Source organism: Argiope bruennichi, chromosome 3 (assembly GCF_947563725.1).
Source record: "Argiope bruennichi chromosome 3, qqArgBrue1.1, whole genome shotgun sequence".
NCBI lineage: Eukaryota > Metazoa > Arthropoda > Arachnida > Araneae > Araneidae > Argiope > Argiope bruennichi.
The window spans coordinates 77,540,241-77,558,962 of NC_079153.1; the positions used below are offsets into that span (position 1 = coordinate 77,540,241).

An 18,722-nucleotide genomic window follows, 5' to 3' on the forward strand; every position below is an offset into this window, starting at 1 on the left:
GCTTTTTTTTTTTTTTTTTTTTGTTAAATGAACGAAGATTTCTTATTCTTCTTCTTTACCAGACTTTATTAGAAAAAAAAAAATGCTTCTTTTGGAAAATGACTCGCTACTTCTTTTTCTTATCTTTCTTTCCCTTTTTCTTTTCTTCTGGTTCCGGAGGCTCTTCAGGCTCCGGCGGTGGGGGTGGAGGAGGTGGAGGCTCTTCTACAAGAGGCCCTTCGATTAATGTCTTTGCAGCCTGTAGGTATTCCAGTCTCTGCTTGAGATGCTTTTCCATGTCCCTGAATACGTCCGAAGCAGCTGCGAAGAATGATTTACTTAAAACATGAAAAATATGATTATGTTTTAAAAATTAAGGTAAATGAAAAGAATTATACGTTGAATAGAAAACACGAAAATATGCACTGCAAATATAATGATATTAGATTACTCAAACTAATTTTATATATATAACTGATAAAAAATACAGTTTTTATGAACTATTAATTTAACAAATGTAGATATTAATGATTTTTTTATTAGTGTATTAAAAATTAGAATAATATAATTGTTTAATGCGTTTTATTCTTTAATCAATTCATTATTATAATTATTAAGGAATTTTGAAATCATAACCATTTTTAAATTGTTACTAGAATGAAATCTAAATTTAATTATATTTGAAAAACGTAACTTTCAATTAATTCCTTGATCTAAAAATAATGTTTTCTTAAAAAAAACACAAGTATACAGAAATTTCAAAACTCGGAACGTATTAGGAAGCGAGTAAATAAGCAACATAAAGATGTATAAAAACAGCGGGGGCGATTTCAATGAAACTTTCTTTCACACTCTTCAATAAAGGTATAATCCCCCTGCATAAAATTATAGACCTTTTAATAACACGAGTGCCCAGAATTTAGTTTTCAGCATCCTGCACAGGAGAAGGAAAAATAATGCCCTTTTTGCCGACCGAATGAAACTAGAACTAAACACAGATCTATATTTTTAGTAACGAAATTATATACCAAATTTTATTTATCCAAATTGTTGCGTTTTGAGTTACATCTGTTTGTTTGTGAATATGATAACTCCAAATTTTTTTTTTTTTTTCCCGAATCGGAGAAATTCGTCGAAATATCGAATTTTCTAACGATTTCGATTTCTCTTTCTATAGAAAAAAAGTATAATAATAATAATGGTTCTTTTTCTATAATCAAAATCGAAAATGCCGTGAACTTTAATTCACTATTCCAAAAAGAAACTCAACTTCAAGGTCTATAGATGCGCGTTTTACATGTTCATGTTACAAATTAATATCTGAGAGTGGCATCTTCTGGCAGTTGAAAAGAGTAATTCATTCAAAACAACATTGAGAATGTAATGTTAAAAATTAATACTTTATATAAATGAATAATAAAGTAACTAGACTGAACAATAATACGAAATATTTCAGAATTTCTCACACCTTGAATTTCATGAATGTAAATTTTTAGTCCTGAAATTTGATTTTTGAATAAATTAATTGCCTGCAAATCCTGTAATGAGAAGGGTACATACAGAAAAAGGAGTTATTTTCTGGAAGATAGCGCATTCGTGGCACATCTGCTTGATGTTCTCCCAGTCTGAGATGGGCCATAAAAAGTAACATACATGCGACGAAGGCGAAGGAAGAATAATTGTGCTTGTATGCTGTTTGGGGTTTTAAAGTAGCATTATTTTTCTGAATTTTTTTACAGTCCAGTCGAATCGTTATTTTAAAGGAATAAATATATACCAGCGATTTTATTGGCTTAATTTGCTAAACTGCTATCCAGAACCGTTCTCTTAAGTTTCAATCCGAGTGCTTTGCCGCATAAGATTTGGAACATTGGTTTTTTCAGCGTTTAAATACAAATTTATTAATTTGGGAGAGAAAATGGATGACAAAATGGCGTAGGTATTAAACAGACATTCCTTTTTTAAGATTTTTGTTCATTATATGTTGGGAATTATCTGTCTGCATCAGCGTCAAATTATCTATACTTTTACCAATCATTATGAAGGCCACCATCATAATCTTAATTTTCATATCAAATTTGGTAAGCTATCACTTGGAAAAAATTGAAATGAACATCTAGCAGTTATAATATTTATTGGCATTTATTTGGCGAGGGTTTATTTTTAGGGAGGGGGATGGCGCTTTTTACTTCGCCAATTTTGATATCCAAACCGACATCGGAGATCTGCTTCATAGCGCCCACCTTTGGAGCAAACTTACTTTCAATCACCAAGAAATGTTGTCTCTTAAGGGTTTGATCCCAAAATGGTTTTTTATGCTACAAATTTAAGTAGTAGCAAGTACTAAATACAAATTTTTCTTCGATCATCGCAGTTTTTTTGGATTTTATTAACTGTGACTCTCGGGCATTAGGGGATGACAGCATTTATAGCTAAAAATTCCAGTTTAACTATTGCAAAAAAAAAAAATTGAGAGCTCGTCAGGTTCGTTATTTTAAAAGCAGTTGGCGGTTATTCATTTTCTCCGTACCATGCACTTAAATCAAACCAAACCTACAGCAATAAAAATATCTGTTGTGCAAACTCTTACTTCTAGTGATTCCCGTTTCGGCCTTTGACATATTTTTCACATTTTCTATCCACGCTTTTTGAGAATTCTGCATATCTTCCATAATCTTCTTGAGCTCTTCTGTGAAGTGATAGTCTTCAGGAAATTGGATGTCGGAAGTTTCTTCTGCAGCTTGCTCTGGAACTCCTTCAGTGAGCTCCATTTTCAGAGCATATAGCTCATTTTGCATTTCTTGCTGTTTGGTCAAAACGTCACATACTCTCATTTCCAGGTCTCTGATCTTTCCCGAAGCGGCATCCAGAGCCGAAAGAGGGTCATCAAAATTATTATTTCCATTAGCAGATGAACTCATACTTTTATTTTTATAGAGTGAGGTGAAATAAATTAATAACTATGAAAGCATAAGTATTGAATCATTTACAATTAATTTATTTTATAGTAAATATTTTCTAATTGTATTGTCTAATGACATACTTAAGATTTTGAATAGAAGCATAAAACGTCGAGATGGACTTAAAAATTTAGCAAAATTTGTTGTGTCATTTAAAGTGAGGATCCATTGCGTTTATTATTGATGAATTTGATATCTAGTAAAATATCTAAATTTATGTAATGTTTTATAGCGTGCTTGTACTTATGTTGGTTCATTTTTAATATCAGTTTCAGAGTCCCAAAATAAATAGTAAAAACCTTATATTTCAAGATGGAAATACAATTTAAAATAAGATGTAAAATTTATTTTTAAAAAATTAAGAAAATTTTATAAAACTCTTAAATATTTTGTTATAAAATTCATTAACATCTTCTAAAAGTCAACCAAGTCATAGTTGAGATGTACAACTGTTTCAATGAGAGTAGTTTCGTACTGTAAAAAATATTTATTTATTTATTTTTTGTCGCTTTAATCTAATTATTTTTTATTTTTACATCTCATCTCTAAAAAAGAAAATACATTTATCCTGGAAGAATTTTAGTTGCAGCTCATTTAAGATTTTTTTTTTTTTTTTTTTTTTTTTTTGTGAAAGTTAAGTTTTGAGATGCAAAAGCTGTTTTTTTTTTTCTTCTTTTTTTTGCAATAAATAAAATAGTTATTTTTTTAATAAAAATTTCATTTATAGATACTTTTGATCATTTGAATAAATTTCTATTTTAAAAGGCAACCGTGACTTTGTTCTTTGTTGCTGTAATTTACATTTTTTGGAGTCTATTGACAAGACATTAATTCTGGTTCGAAACATGTTTCAAGCAACAATAATTTTTACATGTTTTGACAACAAGAATAATATTATATATATATATTAAGAAAAAGGATTTACTACCCGTCGCGAAGAAATTGGTGAAACATTGTTTTAAAATGTCACAATTTCGAAACTGAAGGCAATTATTTTAAAAAGCAAAGAATATTTTTAAAATCCATGGTTTGTTACAGATAGTAGTTAACGACTATTATCAATCGAAAACAAAAGGAAGAGGAAAGACAATATGAAGAACGAGTATGGTTGAGACAAATAGAAATATAAAGAATGGAAAAGGCTAAGACAACACAACTAGAATTGGCAAGAATTCAAGTGACCAATAGCAGATGAGTCTCAAATTTCTCTTGTTACTGTTGCTACGAAAAAGTTTATAATCTACTGATATTGGAATTTAGACTGTATAATGGCAAGAATGAGTTCAAGGTCTGAAAATTGACTACCATTTTGAGCAGATTTCAGTATCTTGTTCAAGTAATTTTAAGTGAATCTAGAACCCGTAAACTTGTAAAAAGCTTCCCGTCTACTATGACAAAGCCATGGTTAGTTTAAAAACGGGATTTGAATGAAATGAACTTTCAGTAGAGAGAATTTGTAATATCGGTTCAGTAATATAAAAAAATTATGACATCTATGATAAACTCGAGTCATATTAGAAAGTATTAGGAATGGGAATGGCTATTGAACAAATGTACTTTGATACTTTTCTCTATGGTTGAATTGTAACCTCTACAAATCACATAACCTTTGTTTCGACAACTTTATGTAGACTATGAATAGCAACATTATAATACAAATGTTCTTAGAATAATAATGTTTAAAAAGGAAAGTATTTTTTTTTTGAAAAGTTATTTTTAAGAAAAAGAAAAATGCTATTTTATGATATTGCAACTGCTACAAAGTCAGAGATGTGAACTATATCAAAAAGTCGTAGATACATTGGTCAAAAGACATCAAAATTTATATGTCGAATAATTGGAACGATTTCAATAAGCTTTCCTTTCTATACCTCCTAACCAAGAAAGTAAAAGACAAACAATATTTTTAAATTCAAATGCAAAAGTCAGCTATTTAATTAAAAAGAAAGATTAGATATTCAAGGTTATTTTAAGTGTTTCTAACAGTAATGTGAAACAAAATGTCTCAGTGAATAAACAGGAAACAAGATCGACTTCTTATTTTCAATTCGGCCGCGGTGGCCTGGTGGTAAGGTCTCGGCCTCGAAACCGGAGGGTTTCAGCTTCGAGACCCGATTCCACCGAAGAACCATCGTGTAAGGGGGTCTGTTGCATGTTAAATACGTCATGCCAAACGTCCTCCCGCTGGTGTGGTGTGGAGAGGGGGGTGCCAGCTCAAGTGTCGTCCTCGTCATCTGACCGCGGTTCAAAATTACGAGGTCCGTCCCAAAATACAGTGTTGCTTTACACGTTAATATAACTAAACTAAACTAAACTTATTTTCAATTCTTAAAGACATGAAAATTGATAATTTTTTTTATTTAAAAAAAAAGATTTTAATATTTGATGAAGAATTCAAACTGATATATCTCAAACATCTCAATATGGCTAATTAATGTTGCAAATCGTTCGGATAACAGCTAGCATACTTACAAAAGAATTTGATGCTCTGATAATGAGCATTTCGCACAATAAACACAAGTCTTGCATACAAAATTTACATGCAAGACTAAACTATAATCTGCTGGTACTGCCATAGGGATAAACAAAGACCATGGGGGGGGGGGCAACAAAAGACCATGAGGAGCAGTAGCGAACTTTCCAGGCAAACAAACGAGAAAGAAAATTGAAAGAGAACATTTTTGTGTATTTGTCAATGAAATTTTTTTTTTAATTATATATTATTTAGGTAAGATTTAAGAACATTGTCCGGTTTCTCGCCTGGTCTGATAAAATCATGCCAATCATTAAACTAATCTGTCACAATTCTGGATGTCCATAACAAATGCCTTTTTAGGTTTGCAATAATAACTTTAGCGATCAAATATCATTCTTAAAAAGAGCCATAATAACATGATATCTAAAAAAAATGTCAAGAATTAGGCTCTCAAGATAGAAATAAAGTAAGGCACATATATTAGAGTAATTACATATTTAATCTTACTATATTTATTTATAATTTTATGAACTGTTTGAGTCACCAGAGCAAGTTAATTAGTGACCATGGTAAATCGATGATGTGCTACTGAACAGTTTTATTTATGCATTATATTTGTTAATTGATTTTTTAAAAAAATCCACCAATCCAAAATACACCAATTTACGAAAAGCTTAAATACTCCGAATTCAAAGTCACACGGTCCCACTCGTTTTAAATATTTCCCTTTTAGAATACGATAAAGTTCAGAAATCAAAAGATAATTCATCCATTCTTTTTTTCACAAGTTGTGTAACAACCCCAGGAACTGTCTAGTTGCACAATTACTAACAAATGAAAATCCTTTGAGGTAGTTAGATTTGAAAATTCATATTAATGAAATAAATAAAATGTTGGACTTACCTAGTAAATGGTTGAAAGTGGATGAGCTTACAGACATGGTTGGAAAATTTAATTTTACACAGGCCGAAACCTCAGACACAGATTTACCAAAAAAAAAACATATGAAAGCATCCAAATTTGTAGACAATAGACTATATTGAACAGTGGCGAATTTCCGGTTAGTCAACTGCGTAGGGCTCCTAACTAGGATAGCTGCAAGCAGGTCAATTAAAAAGATATTAACCTAGCTTCCAAATATAATATCTTGCAAGAAGGTAAATTAATGTAAGTCTGATTTCCAAATTCTGTGAATTACATACTCTCCATCAGTTACGGAATTTCTGCAGTTATTAAGGAAATTAAGTGAAAACTACGGAATTACGGATATATTATGAAAAATTATGGGAAACTACGAAAAACGCCGAAAAGAACTTTAACCCTAGTCTTCTATTATAGCAATGCGATAGTGAAAGTATTTTTAGCATTTATAGAAAAAAAAGGAGAAAAAAAAAGAATCCTGGTCCAGACATGAATACAAAAACACTGGAGTCACTCCTCATAATAAAAATGAATGAAGATTTGGTTATAATGCTAAATCGAGCAATGATGACAAAAAAAAAAAAAAATAATAAATAAAAGAGATTGCTAATTAATGAAATAAAGTTGTAAATGTCTAACAAATAATGTTAATTTGTTTGATCAACACAATCGCGTTGTGCGATTTAAAAAAAAAATTGTTCACTTATATATTTAGCTAATAATAAATGTCTATTAAATAATTTTGAAAATATTTGTTTTAGAATTAACGAACTTTAAAATGAATTAAAATTCTTTAGAAATATCTATTTTTCAATAATTTGTTGATGCTACGTTATATGTAACATATCGGGAAGAAGTGCTACTGATGACTGGGTAAGCAATGTTGCAGGGTATAGAATTATAAAACATTTAGAACAATATTAATATCATATCAATTATAATTTGTTAGATCCCTATTATTTCATTGCAATCACTTAATTATTGCAATACTTATAAACAAACAGAATTCGGTTTAAATAATTAGCAGATACATACATGGTTGCCATACATTAATGAAACATCTATTTCTTCTCTAATAAAAAGGGAATGTGCATATATTAATGCTCTATAAAGCCGTCAGTTGACCTAGAGATACCAAATTTGGAACAAATATACTTTTGAATGTGAGAACGAGGAATTCGGAGCGATTATTTTGAAAAAAAAAATGACATTTTAAAAGGCTTTTTTTTTTTTTTGCGATAATTCCAAAAATATTATTACAAAGATAATTCTAGACAATTTAAAAAAATTATCTTTTTAATGATATTGATTTAGGTATAACTTCTTCCCTGAATTTTAGCATTTTTTAAAAATTTCATAATTCTCTATCCTTGTACTGAAATTAATATTTTCTTTGTTTCAACTAATATTTAATCATGTGATTTTCTTCTACTTATAAAAACAAAGAAAGAAAATTTCAGTTTAATGTGTGTGTAAATTACATGAGAAATAAAGTACAGATACAAAACACTGAAAGACAGACGAAAATTAGAAGATGGATAAACTGAATGGTTATATTTCATTAATAGCATTACAATGTTACGAGAAATATTAGGAAGGTTGTACACAATAAACAAACAAATGTAAACTATTAAACATAAGACTTTAATCTCTATTTCAATTTGATGCTTTGAATATCTCATTCAGGGAAAAATGAACAAATTATGCATAAAATATTTAAATGAAATAAGGCATGAGCAATATACTCAGCAAAGCAGTTGATCACCAAAGGCAGTTAGTAACATAAATAAAGACATATTTTCACAAAGCTACTGTAATAAAAAAAACAATAACCTAATCATTAATATACAGATTAAGTTAAAAATTTGTTGAAATATAACTAAATTAATCAGTTAACAAAAAAAAAAAAAAAAAAAAATGAAACCTCTTGGTATATATTGCCTAAACTCGCCACTAGCAATGAAGAATGTGATGCACTTGCAATGCAAGAAATTAAATTATTAGCTTACTATGAAGAATTTTGCACAGGAAAAAAAAAGTCATAGAACAGTCAGAAGAAATTCTTAGATTTTAAGAAGTCCTGATATCAAAGCAATTACATTTTGTGCCATAATTCTGTACTGATATGTATTATTTGATATGTATGAAAACTATATTCTTTATTAATATATTCCTTCTAAAATATTTTTTTCCCTGTCTCGAAAAATAAGCCTGCATGTATGTGGAAAATTATGCACCAATTTACAATTGTGCTACAGTTTCGTCTATCCCGAGCTATTTTGCGATATTACTCTAATAAAAGACAAAGGATATTCAAATAAATTGAATAATAATAAATAAATATTTACTCAAACACTCTTTCCATTTATATGACTTTATTGATCACATCTGCTTCACAAACTGGTTACTATGATTCTATAAGAATATAGACATGTTCATATATGTATATTATTAAATAATATATAAAGCTTCAAAAATATGTCATTATTAGGATCAATGCAAAAAAAATTGGTGAAAAATTCAAAAGTTACGATTGTAAATGTACAAAATAAATACAAGGTATATAGTGCAGTTAAAAATGGCAATATTCTTTATGAAGGTTTCATATAAAATTCCATGAACAAAAAAAAAAAACAAGAAACAGGTTTACACTAATTTTTTAAAAAATGCAATAAGAAGCATAAACTTTTATCATAATACAATAAAAAATTGTAATATAAAAATGCATGGAATCAAATGTATGCATATTCTTATTAGAAATATCATGCAATTAATATTTAATATGAGGCATAAACTGATTAAATGAACAAATAATTCACACTGCATTAAAAAAAAAAAAGAAATCAATAATTTTTAACGAAGAACACTTTAAAAAAAAGATTCAATTTAAATTTTCGTCCACTATATAGAAAACTGTTTCCTCAAAAATATGAACAAAAAATTTGCAAATTTATTATATGATTTTAACTTAATTATTAAAATTTGTTATATTCACAAAAATGTTATTATTCCACACTTATCATTTTTATTTTCCTATATTTCATAGTGAATTGCTGTTAGTTATTGATTAAAATTGTTTTTAAAATTCAATGTTGCATTATATGTTGTTTAAAAAAATAAACAGCAAATAAGAATAATCACATAATTAAAAAATATTTTTGACAAAAATAATTCATTTTATAATAAACTTATAAAATTCCGTACTGATTTGGACTAGCATGAAATATCAAATCCTGAAACATATTGGTCAATTTTCGGTATCATTTGAAAATTTTTCAATAATATTCAGAAAAATTAAAATTGATAAATTAAAAGTAAAAACAAAAAATATTTAAATATAAATGTAATATAAAAATAAATTCAAATGTACAAAAAAAAGAGGTAGAAATTCATATATTAGATTGCAATAATTCATAAATAGAAAGAGATTCAAATTAGTAAAATCAAATAAATGAATCTAATACTTTTACTAGTAAAAGTTTCTAGCATATTTTGATCAGCAATTTCTTTTCTAAATGAAAGCACCACAATAATCTAATAAATAATATTATCTTATTTCTTGTTGCAAGTAACACAAATTCAAGTAACAATGCAAGGAAACTATTGGAATGAAGTAATTAAATATAGCAGCAAGACTTTGGATTTGTATATACATTCGTTCATAATAAACATCACAGCATTATATGTTTTTCAGCTTTGGCTTTTCATATACTCTGTCAACAAGTGCTTTGAAAATACTTCCTGGTAGTCTCTGATAAGTCAGGATCATGTTTTCAATGGCTTCAGCAGTCTGAAGGGGAGAAAAAAAGGAGTAAAAATTATCCAATCCATTTAAAAAAACTAAATCATTATTCACAAAAACACTAGATTCATGATTTCAGAAAAGAAAGAATGATTTGATTATTTTTATGCTATTTGTTAAATTTACTCTTAATCATATCACAGAGATAATGTGTACAAAAAAATAATTAATATCATATTGCACAAGTCTATAGATACAGTAATTAAAAAAATGAAAAAAAAAAAAAACATTGTTGCAAATATGCTGATATGATAATATACAATTTATTAAAAAAGTAAGAAAAAAAGGCATAAAAATAAAACTGCATCACTGAAAAGACTTTTTTTTTTTTTTTTTTTGATATTTCCAAAATTGATGAAGAGTAACATTGAAATTCTGATTATTTTTTTCGTAACAAATTTCAAAATTTTGGAAAACTGTATTTTAATGAGCACTTATTGCCCAAGTAATAAGTATGTACCATATCTGGTAACTCCAGGTTTAAGGGTTTGTCTTGTCAAGCATTTTGAACAACTTTTTCATCTTATGCATGCTACAAATTGTTCATAATTTTACAGCTTATAAACAACATGATACTTAATGTTTATAAGCATTATAAATTTCTTTGAAGAATTTTAGTAATGAGAACCCTTGTTAGTATCACTGTCCAAAGCAGGGAAGTGCAAACATAACCAAATATCGCTTTTCTTAGGATGGGAAGCATTGGAAATATATATATATATATAATTAATAAAGCTCTGATCTCTGTTACTGACAAAAGGAAATATATGCCCGCTGCCATTTTGCAAGGCAAATGGTTTAACCTAGAGTTGCAAATTTGACTCGAATATAATATGAATTTTAAAAATGTGAGGACCAAATCAATTTTTTAAAAATTTGAATTAAATTAAAAATTCATGCAATAGAATTTGAAAATACTACTAGACAAAAATCAATTTTTATATCACCTTCAAAACAAAAAAAAGAATTATTTTCAGTTATACAGATTTTGTTATCAATTTATAACAAATATTAAAAAATATTTTTATACACTTGCTGCAATACTTTTCATTATTACAATCATATTCAAATGGTTTCCATTGTTAATACAAATATTTAACTGATGTTTTCTGTCCCCCATAAAAGTTCAAGAAAATATGATTCTTTTATTTCTTGAGTAATAATACTTTTTTTTTTCAATTCTAGATCCCCCCCCCTTATTTCATTCTCCTTATTTTTTTAGTGGGATCTATGAATAAAGGATTCTCAAATATTAAGTATATTATGAAATATAAATAAGAAGTAGAATAGCAATGTTGGTACATTTCAGCATGTTTTAATCCAGTTAACATGCTGTTGAATGGTCGCCAATATTTTAGTGCTAAAATCAACTGCATTTTAGTGCTAAAATCAACTGCACTAAAATAATACAATTTATATATGCATTAGGGATAAGAAATTTGGACAAAATATCAATCTAAATTTTGTTGGAGTAATTAGTTAAATGATCTGGAGAGTTACATCGCATGAATTGAATATCATTAACGATATTCTGTAATCAGTGAATAAAATAAATGAATGGCTATAAAATAATACAGCTTAAATATTTACCATACACTGAAGTTTACAATTATTTCTTAAGGCAAACCTGAATTTCAAATTAGGCATAGAAGATTCAATCAAAATTGAACCCCATCACTATTCCAGATGAGCAAGCTCCATGCTGTTAGTGGCTAATACTACTATAAGTGTTTAGTAAATTTTGCGAAAATATAAATGTGCATTTTCCAAAAGTAACAGCAACAGTAGAAATTTTATTACAGTCCAATTTACATTTCTTTATACATCTATTTGATTTGGGCAGTTTACAAAAACATTTGCATATACATTACTGCTGGAATTGCAATACCGGACCAAAATTTCAATACCGGTATTCGGTATTTTTTAGATAATACTGGGATACCGGTTTTAATACCGGTATTAGAAATTTTAGAAAAAGAAAGAAAACACAGGTGTTTCTTTTAATGGGTTTATTTTTATTTGTCAGTTTTATTAGAGATTGTAAATATCACATAAAATCATTTGTAACCTATAAATTATAACAGTATATAAAGAATCACAAAAAAAGTAAAAGAACATCTTATTTATTTAAATCACCAAAAAGTGTAAATATCACTATTCAGTCTGTGGTATTATTACAAATTTTTGAAATGGGATCTTAAAAAACATAATGCATCAATTGTACTGTCATTAAGCCAGAAAAGTAATTTTGTGCAAAAATTACCAGTTGTCAAAAACGCTTTTTCGGCATCTACGCCAGTTGGTTCTACTGTTAGCAATGCGTGATACTTTTTCCAAGTATTTACCTCTAAATCCCTCATCTTCAAATAAATCGATTCCTCGTCGTATGGTTTTGGATATAGCTGATTTCTGTATTGTATTTTGGTTCGTTAAATTTTTTTTATTTATGGTGAATTCTAATTTTTGTTCAAGAGACAATTCCTTTCACTATCGACATTAGTGTCATCATAATCTTCGATAACTGAACCGAATTCTTCTGAATGTGGATAGGTTTGTGGGTAAAAAAAATTTAAGAAGATTTACTATAAACTTAATCAGATTTGAATTGATTCTTTTCTTCTTTTTCATTTTCATTTTTAAAATCATTATAATTATGTAAATACCATAAGACATTTTCTATTTTGGTATGCCTTTCTTCTGTGCGATTTTTCAATGTAATATATAATTCTTCAGATAGTGGCATGTGCTGTTCTTTCAGTGACTGCAACACGAAATTTATTGTTGCATTAGCTGTTAATAAATTATCATTTCTCCGACATAATACCTCAATAGTCAGTTTTATTGGAAGTACAGCTGATACAGTTCTTGATATTAAGTCGAATTCACTATCTGAAAAATTAATTTACAGGTTTAAGTCGATTATTGCTTTTTAGATTGGATTTCTAAATTTCAAAAAGCGTTACATCATTAAGAGAAACTGTTCCAACGTGTTTTAGAATCTAATATAAACATATATTCTGTTTCATTTTCAGTTAGTATATATTTTAGTAATATGTCATTTTTTATAGGTGAACATTTAAATATCTTAACAATTTTTCGAACTTTATAAATTATAGGAAGCAATTCTTGATGAGTTAATATTTCATCCTCATTAGCGATCTCTTCTTCAACAATTACATTGCCATTATCTTTATTGTCAATATCACTCTCACTCTTACTCTCTTCAAAATAGGAATCCGAAGTTTTTATATTCACAGTATTTGGATTCTTCTGTTCTTCATTTTTTTGGTATAATATATCTATTACTCCTAATTAAATTTCATGAGCATAGCACAATTGCTGATTTGCACCAATCAACTTTCCAACTTTTTTTATAATTGTTGCTCCATCAGTCGTTATGGATACAATATCTTCTTTCAGGGAAAATCCATGTTTCGCTAATTTAAATTTAAGCAATTAATTAAGCCATTAATTAGCTACTTAATTTCGCCCGTTAGGGAGACATAAAAACAAAAGCGTATACTGTTTTGCTATGTTGGCAATCCCTGAACATATAGTTGAGACAATTTTAAAAATTTCTTGTAAATACCGAAAAACCGGTATTTAAACTTGTGAATACCGGTATTGCAAAATTGCACAAATGGCTCAAAATACCAGTATTCGGTATCCCGGTATTGCAATCCCTAATTACTGCATATCAAGCATTATAAACAATGAGAAACGCAGAATTAAAAATAATGAAAATAAGAGCAAATGAACTACATATTCCTTTGAATAAATTGCAACTATAGTTGAAATAAAGAATGGAAAGTAGCATAGTTTTTAATTTCTTCAATAATCACACAAACTGCTTATTCTCAGAGTGCACCAAGATTATATTTCCAAATCTTTTTCTTCCAAAACAAAGAAAAGGGAACCTTCATATATCATATACATATTTGCAACAACAAAATAAATTCCAATATCTACATTGATTATATGTATTGCATCCAACATATTACATAAGCATTGTGATCCTAATGTATTTAAAAGGAATCTTATCTAAAATATCAGTTTCTTTTTAATAATTAGAACATAGCTCAATAATACAGATAATAGCAAGCATATTATTGTCTATTCAGATTATTTCTAGATTATAGATAACAGAAAAAAAGGAATATTATTAAAAATAGAGAAGCAAATTTACTTTTTTGGCTAGTTCTTCTGGAGTTATATTTGGATCATATGGAATGGGGGTACCAACATATGTTCTGAAAAAGTAAAAAAATTAAACTAGATTGATAATCATCAAGGAAAAAAAAACATTTAAAAACAAAAATCAATTTGCAATAGTCATAGGGGGAAAAAAGGTAAATTTTATTATTTTTATTTTAATCAGAATAATCTACGTTTTACACATGAGACAAATGAGTAAATTTAGCTTTAAAAATGGATAAAAGCAAAAACTATTGCAGTTTGAATAAGAAAAAAAAAATCATTTTAAAATAAAGGATTTCTAATCACAACAGCACATCTGTAGGTAAAATTCATTGCTTTACAATAAAATTAAATGAAAAAAAAATTAATTTCAAATAAATTTACCTCATCTTAACTGGAAATCCTCCATAAATAGGAACAACTGGCAATCTTGTTTTCTCATATATTTTTCTAAGCCAGCCTGAAATAATGAAATAAATTATTTTATGTCCCATTTCAAATTCCCAATCAAATGTTTAAATAATCATTTTTTTTTTCTTTTGAAGAAGGAGGAGGGGGGGGGGCAAAAAATAAAATTTATCATTTAAGGTTATTAATCATTTTACTAATTCTTATTTCTTTATTTATTTCTTAAGAACTTTCATCGCAAAGTAATGAAAAACAATAGAAGACAATATTAGTTAACAAAATAGTAATAGAAAATAATATAAGTAAGCAAAATTTTTCACTTAAAACATAATTATGCACAGAATTTGTTACAGAAAATAATATAAATAAAACAAGTGTTTAAAATTTAATTTATAAAAATATTCATATATTTGCTCCTTCAGGCTTATGACTTAATTAATTAACATTGATTATAATCAGTGACAACACAAACTGGAAGCTTCAATAGAGTTAATCACAGACAATTAACTTAGTAAATGTTTCTATACACTATAGAAATAATAAAAAAATTTAAAAACTTTCATTTTAAATATAAGGTTCTACAACAACAAATATCTATTCTTGATGTTTAAAATTAAATTATTTTTAAATATATCAGTTATTTCTAAATTCAATCATATTCAGGGCTTTTTAAAAAATTTTATTTAATAATATATTGCTATACAGTCAATCTAAAATACCAAAATTTATAGTTATCTAATGCTTAAGTTTGATTATTTAAGGAAAATTCAATGAAATATAATTACATAATTTACTTTTTGGAATTCGAAAAAAAAAACCCATACATTTTCAAAAAAAAAATATATATATATATTTTAATTTCAGACACTGATTTCTTTAACTGCTTCAATCAAACTTTTAAAAAAATTACTGGTTTTGCATTTGATTCTTAAGATATGCACAACAATAAAAAAAGGAAGAAAGAAAGAAAGAACATGGAGATAAATGAATCATTCAAACTCAAACTTTTATAAATATTATCAAAGAACAGCTCAACAGCATTCTGGTTTCTGTTTTAAATGTTTTTAATTTGCAAGGTTCAGACATATATTAAAAATATATTTGAACATAATGACCTATAAAACACACCACTAAACTTTTCTATACAAATTTTTGTGCCTTGCACACAATGAAATGTATATGTAATTATCATGAATAACATCAAAGGAAGCTAACTGTTAACAGAAAAGTTAGCTAATAGTAGAAAGCAGAAAGAAACAAGCAAAAAAAAATTAAAAGTTAAAATGCTTCCCAGGTTAAAAATAAATTCTAGTAACAGAATTTCTATTGTACATAAAGAAAATAAACTTACGCCTGCCTGTTTTTACTGATCTGAATGCTTCTCTAAGATTTTGAGTAAAGACTGGAATAATAGGCTGCAAAAATAAATAAATAAATAAAATTAAAAAAAGGAACAAAATAAATTCTTTTTGTCATTCATTTCAAACAATATTATGCATTAAGATTTCAAAACAAACACAAAAATTTTATCTATAAAATATATCAATTACATGATAAAGTCCAGACAAAAAGGAGGAATATATAAATTTCTACGATTACAGAAAGTTTTATAACCATATGATAATGCTGACATATTGTTTAGAGCTTTAAAAAATTGCAGAGACAGATTTTTTTTTATATCTTATTTCAAATCATCTATCTAATTAAGGACAAGATGTCACATTGCTTTTTCAACAGATTTCCACTGAATTTTTATAGAATAGATTCCAGTTATAAAATATAAATATTATATAGAGAGGGTTCAAAATTATCAGTCTCTTGAAAAATATTCCCAAGGTTTTATGGATTATAACACCATTTTTCTTAAGCAATAGCTTTACATTATATATCACAGAAAAGATTACGTAAAAGAATCCAAAACAATAAAGTGTACTAAATAAGTGTACTAAGCTGTACTAGAAAGCAAACGATAAATGAAACTTGCAGAAAAAGTGGGATTCTCAAAATTTCTTAGTCTGTCAGTTTTTACTCAGGTAGGTAAATTTTGATATCAAATATAGCATTACAATGTCTTTCTAAAAAGTGATAAGTTTTGTTTTAATAATGCAGTTTACATAATTAAAATAATTACATTTTTTATTGTATTTTAGTGCGAGTTTATTTCTTATTCCAAAATTTCCTTAGACGAAGCTGCTGTTTTTATCTCATAGAAAGTTCTAGGAAGTTCAGGGGTGTTTGTGGGACCCCAAAAAATCCCCTGAAACTTTTACGGACTTACTACCGGCATTTTGGAGTTTCGAGAAGGGGGGGGGGAGAAATGAAAAATTACAATTATGAAGTATTGAATGACCTAATTATAAAAGTTCAATGAATTACTTTTTTTGCAAAATTAATAACCATAAATTTTCAAACATATAAACTACTACATTTTATGCAAATATTTTAAATTACCTGAATTAATTCTTTAAAAAAAAATTATCTAATTTCTGCTGCTTTTTTTTTTATTTTCTGATGTTTGTGGGCTTGTCTTTCTTTTGTGGTGAACTTCATAACTGCAGGAAGGTTGACTTTTATTTTCCTCATTTACAGTTGAAGAAATTTCCTCGAGAACTGCACATGCAGAGGTAGAAGCAGTTTGCTTTTCTGCTAATGTAGAAGGTTTTTCAGAGACTTTTATAGGTGACTCATCTGAAATACATGTTTTTAAGTCCTCTTGAAATGTTTTCCAACTTCTGTTCATATTCAGTAAGAGATCTTTGTGAATTGGATCAGTCATTGGATTTTTTGAGCCATATTTTTCACATGAGGTTTCTTTAGAAGCCATTAAATCATATTTAATAGTCTGCACTGCATCTAGGGAATCAATCTTAAGAGAGGTTCTATAGTCAGTGACAAGTGTATCCATTACGTTGAATGCACTTTTCACTAATGGGCCATGGAAGCAGCTAAGGCAGGCTTTGACCAATTTAGCCAATGTAGGATACTTATAATCATTTGTGAAATCATCTTTTAAATTAAAAACTTTAGACCAATATTTATCAATTGTACACTTGACTTGATTTCCACTTTCATCAGATGTGTAGAGCATTTCTTTGGTGATATCAATATCACTCTGGTATAACCTTATTTCAGCTTCTACTTTTGACTTTTCATTATCACTAAAAATATGGGACATAAAAGATGATAATTTTTCAAAAGCTAATATTGTACTGGTTTTACCTCTTAGCTCTGGATCTAATGCTGTAAAACTAATTAGATATGAATTTTTAAGGGGTAATTTCTGTTTCATATGCTGAAATTTCTAAATGAAATTCTCTTGCGTACATAAATAAAAAAATATTTCAATAAGCGAAACGAAAAATTTACACGTGCATCAATAAATGAAACGAAAATTTTACACAGCGGAGAAAAAAAAGTTGCGAAGCGATCAATGACAAATAGCTAATAAGGCGAAAAATCCCCCTTCTCTACTTATTGGCGCCACGCCAGGAGAGATAAGACCTTTGAACCCAGAGTCACGTGATCGCACATCTGGTCGAACGAAGTCTCCCCCTTTTTTTTCTGCCGCGCCTACTTGCCGAAAAGAATCCAGAAGAGAATGTCCGAGAACCGGGGGAATGAGTCATAACTCGCAATAAGGAAAGAACAAAAAAGAAGTTTTTTCCCCCTTTTTCACGCATTATCACTGTCTTTGGAGAAAGAAAGGAAAAGTTTTCACCACACACACTGACCTTGCATTTTCTGCTTTAAAAGCAAACAAAATTACCCAGATCAAAATAAATAATTCATTATTATTCCTACTTCCTTTTGAACGACGCGGGGATCGAAGTTCAAAATCCCCGGAATTCCGGGGTTTCCCCGGAGCACAAACACCCCTGGAAGTTCCAACTCAAAATATTAACTAGAAATCAATTTTTAAATACGCTTTCCAGAAATTTACATTAAATGCTGCATGCATTCAACTTCAACATGGCTTGAG

At 28.1% G+C, this 18,722-nt stretch overlaps 2 protein-coding genes across 4 annotated transcripts in view; both read right to left on the minus strand.

The window, feature by feature from the left end:
• Positions 1-106: 106 nt before the first annotated feature.
• LOC129962890 (uncharacterized) lies at positions 107-2,900 on the minus strand. The gene is made up of 2 exons (XM_056076891.1): positions 2,570-2,900; positions 107-300 (listed from the first exon to the last, which is right to left on the minus strand). The coding sequence occupies exons 1-2, from the start codon at positions 2,898-2,900 to the stop codon at positions 107-109; spliced, it is 525 nt and encodes a 174-aa protein (XP_055932866.1).
• Positions 2,901-9,700: 6,800 nt separating this feature from the next.
• Positions 9,701-18,722, minus strand: part of LOC129963504 (transmembrane protein 68-like) — a 54,725-nt gene continuing 45,703 nt past the window's right edge. For all 3 annotated transcript variants that reach the window (XM_056077932.1, XM_056077930.1, XM_056077931.1), the window contains exons 7-10: positions 16,095-16,158; positions 14,720-14,795; positions 14,325-14,388; positions 9,701-10,126 (exon numbers count right to left, since the gene is read on the minus strand). In XM_056077932.1, the coding sequence (XP_055933907.1) occupies positions 10,016-10,126; positions 14,325-14,388; positions 14,720-14,795; positions 16,095-16,158 (315 nt within the window). In that variant the 3' untranslated portion in view covers positions 9,701-10,015. The remainder of the gene's footprint in view (positions 10,127-14,324; positions 14,389-14,719; positions 14,796-16,094; positions 16,159-18,722) is intronic.

Excerpts from the sequence above, each read along its gene's own strand:
- LOC129962890 (XM_056076891.1), bottom strand. The coding sequence starts at position 2,900 with ATGAGTTCATCTGCTAATGGAAATAATAATTTTGATGACCCTCTTTCG. Across the intron at positions 301-2,569 it reads CGAAACGGGAATCACTAGAA|CTGCTTCGGACGTATTCAGG; the intron begins GTAAGAGTTTGC and ends CATTCTTCGCAG.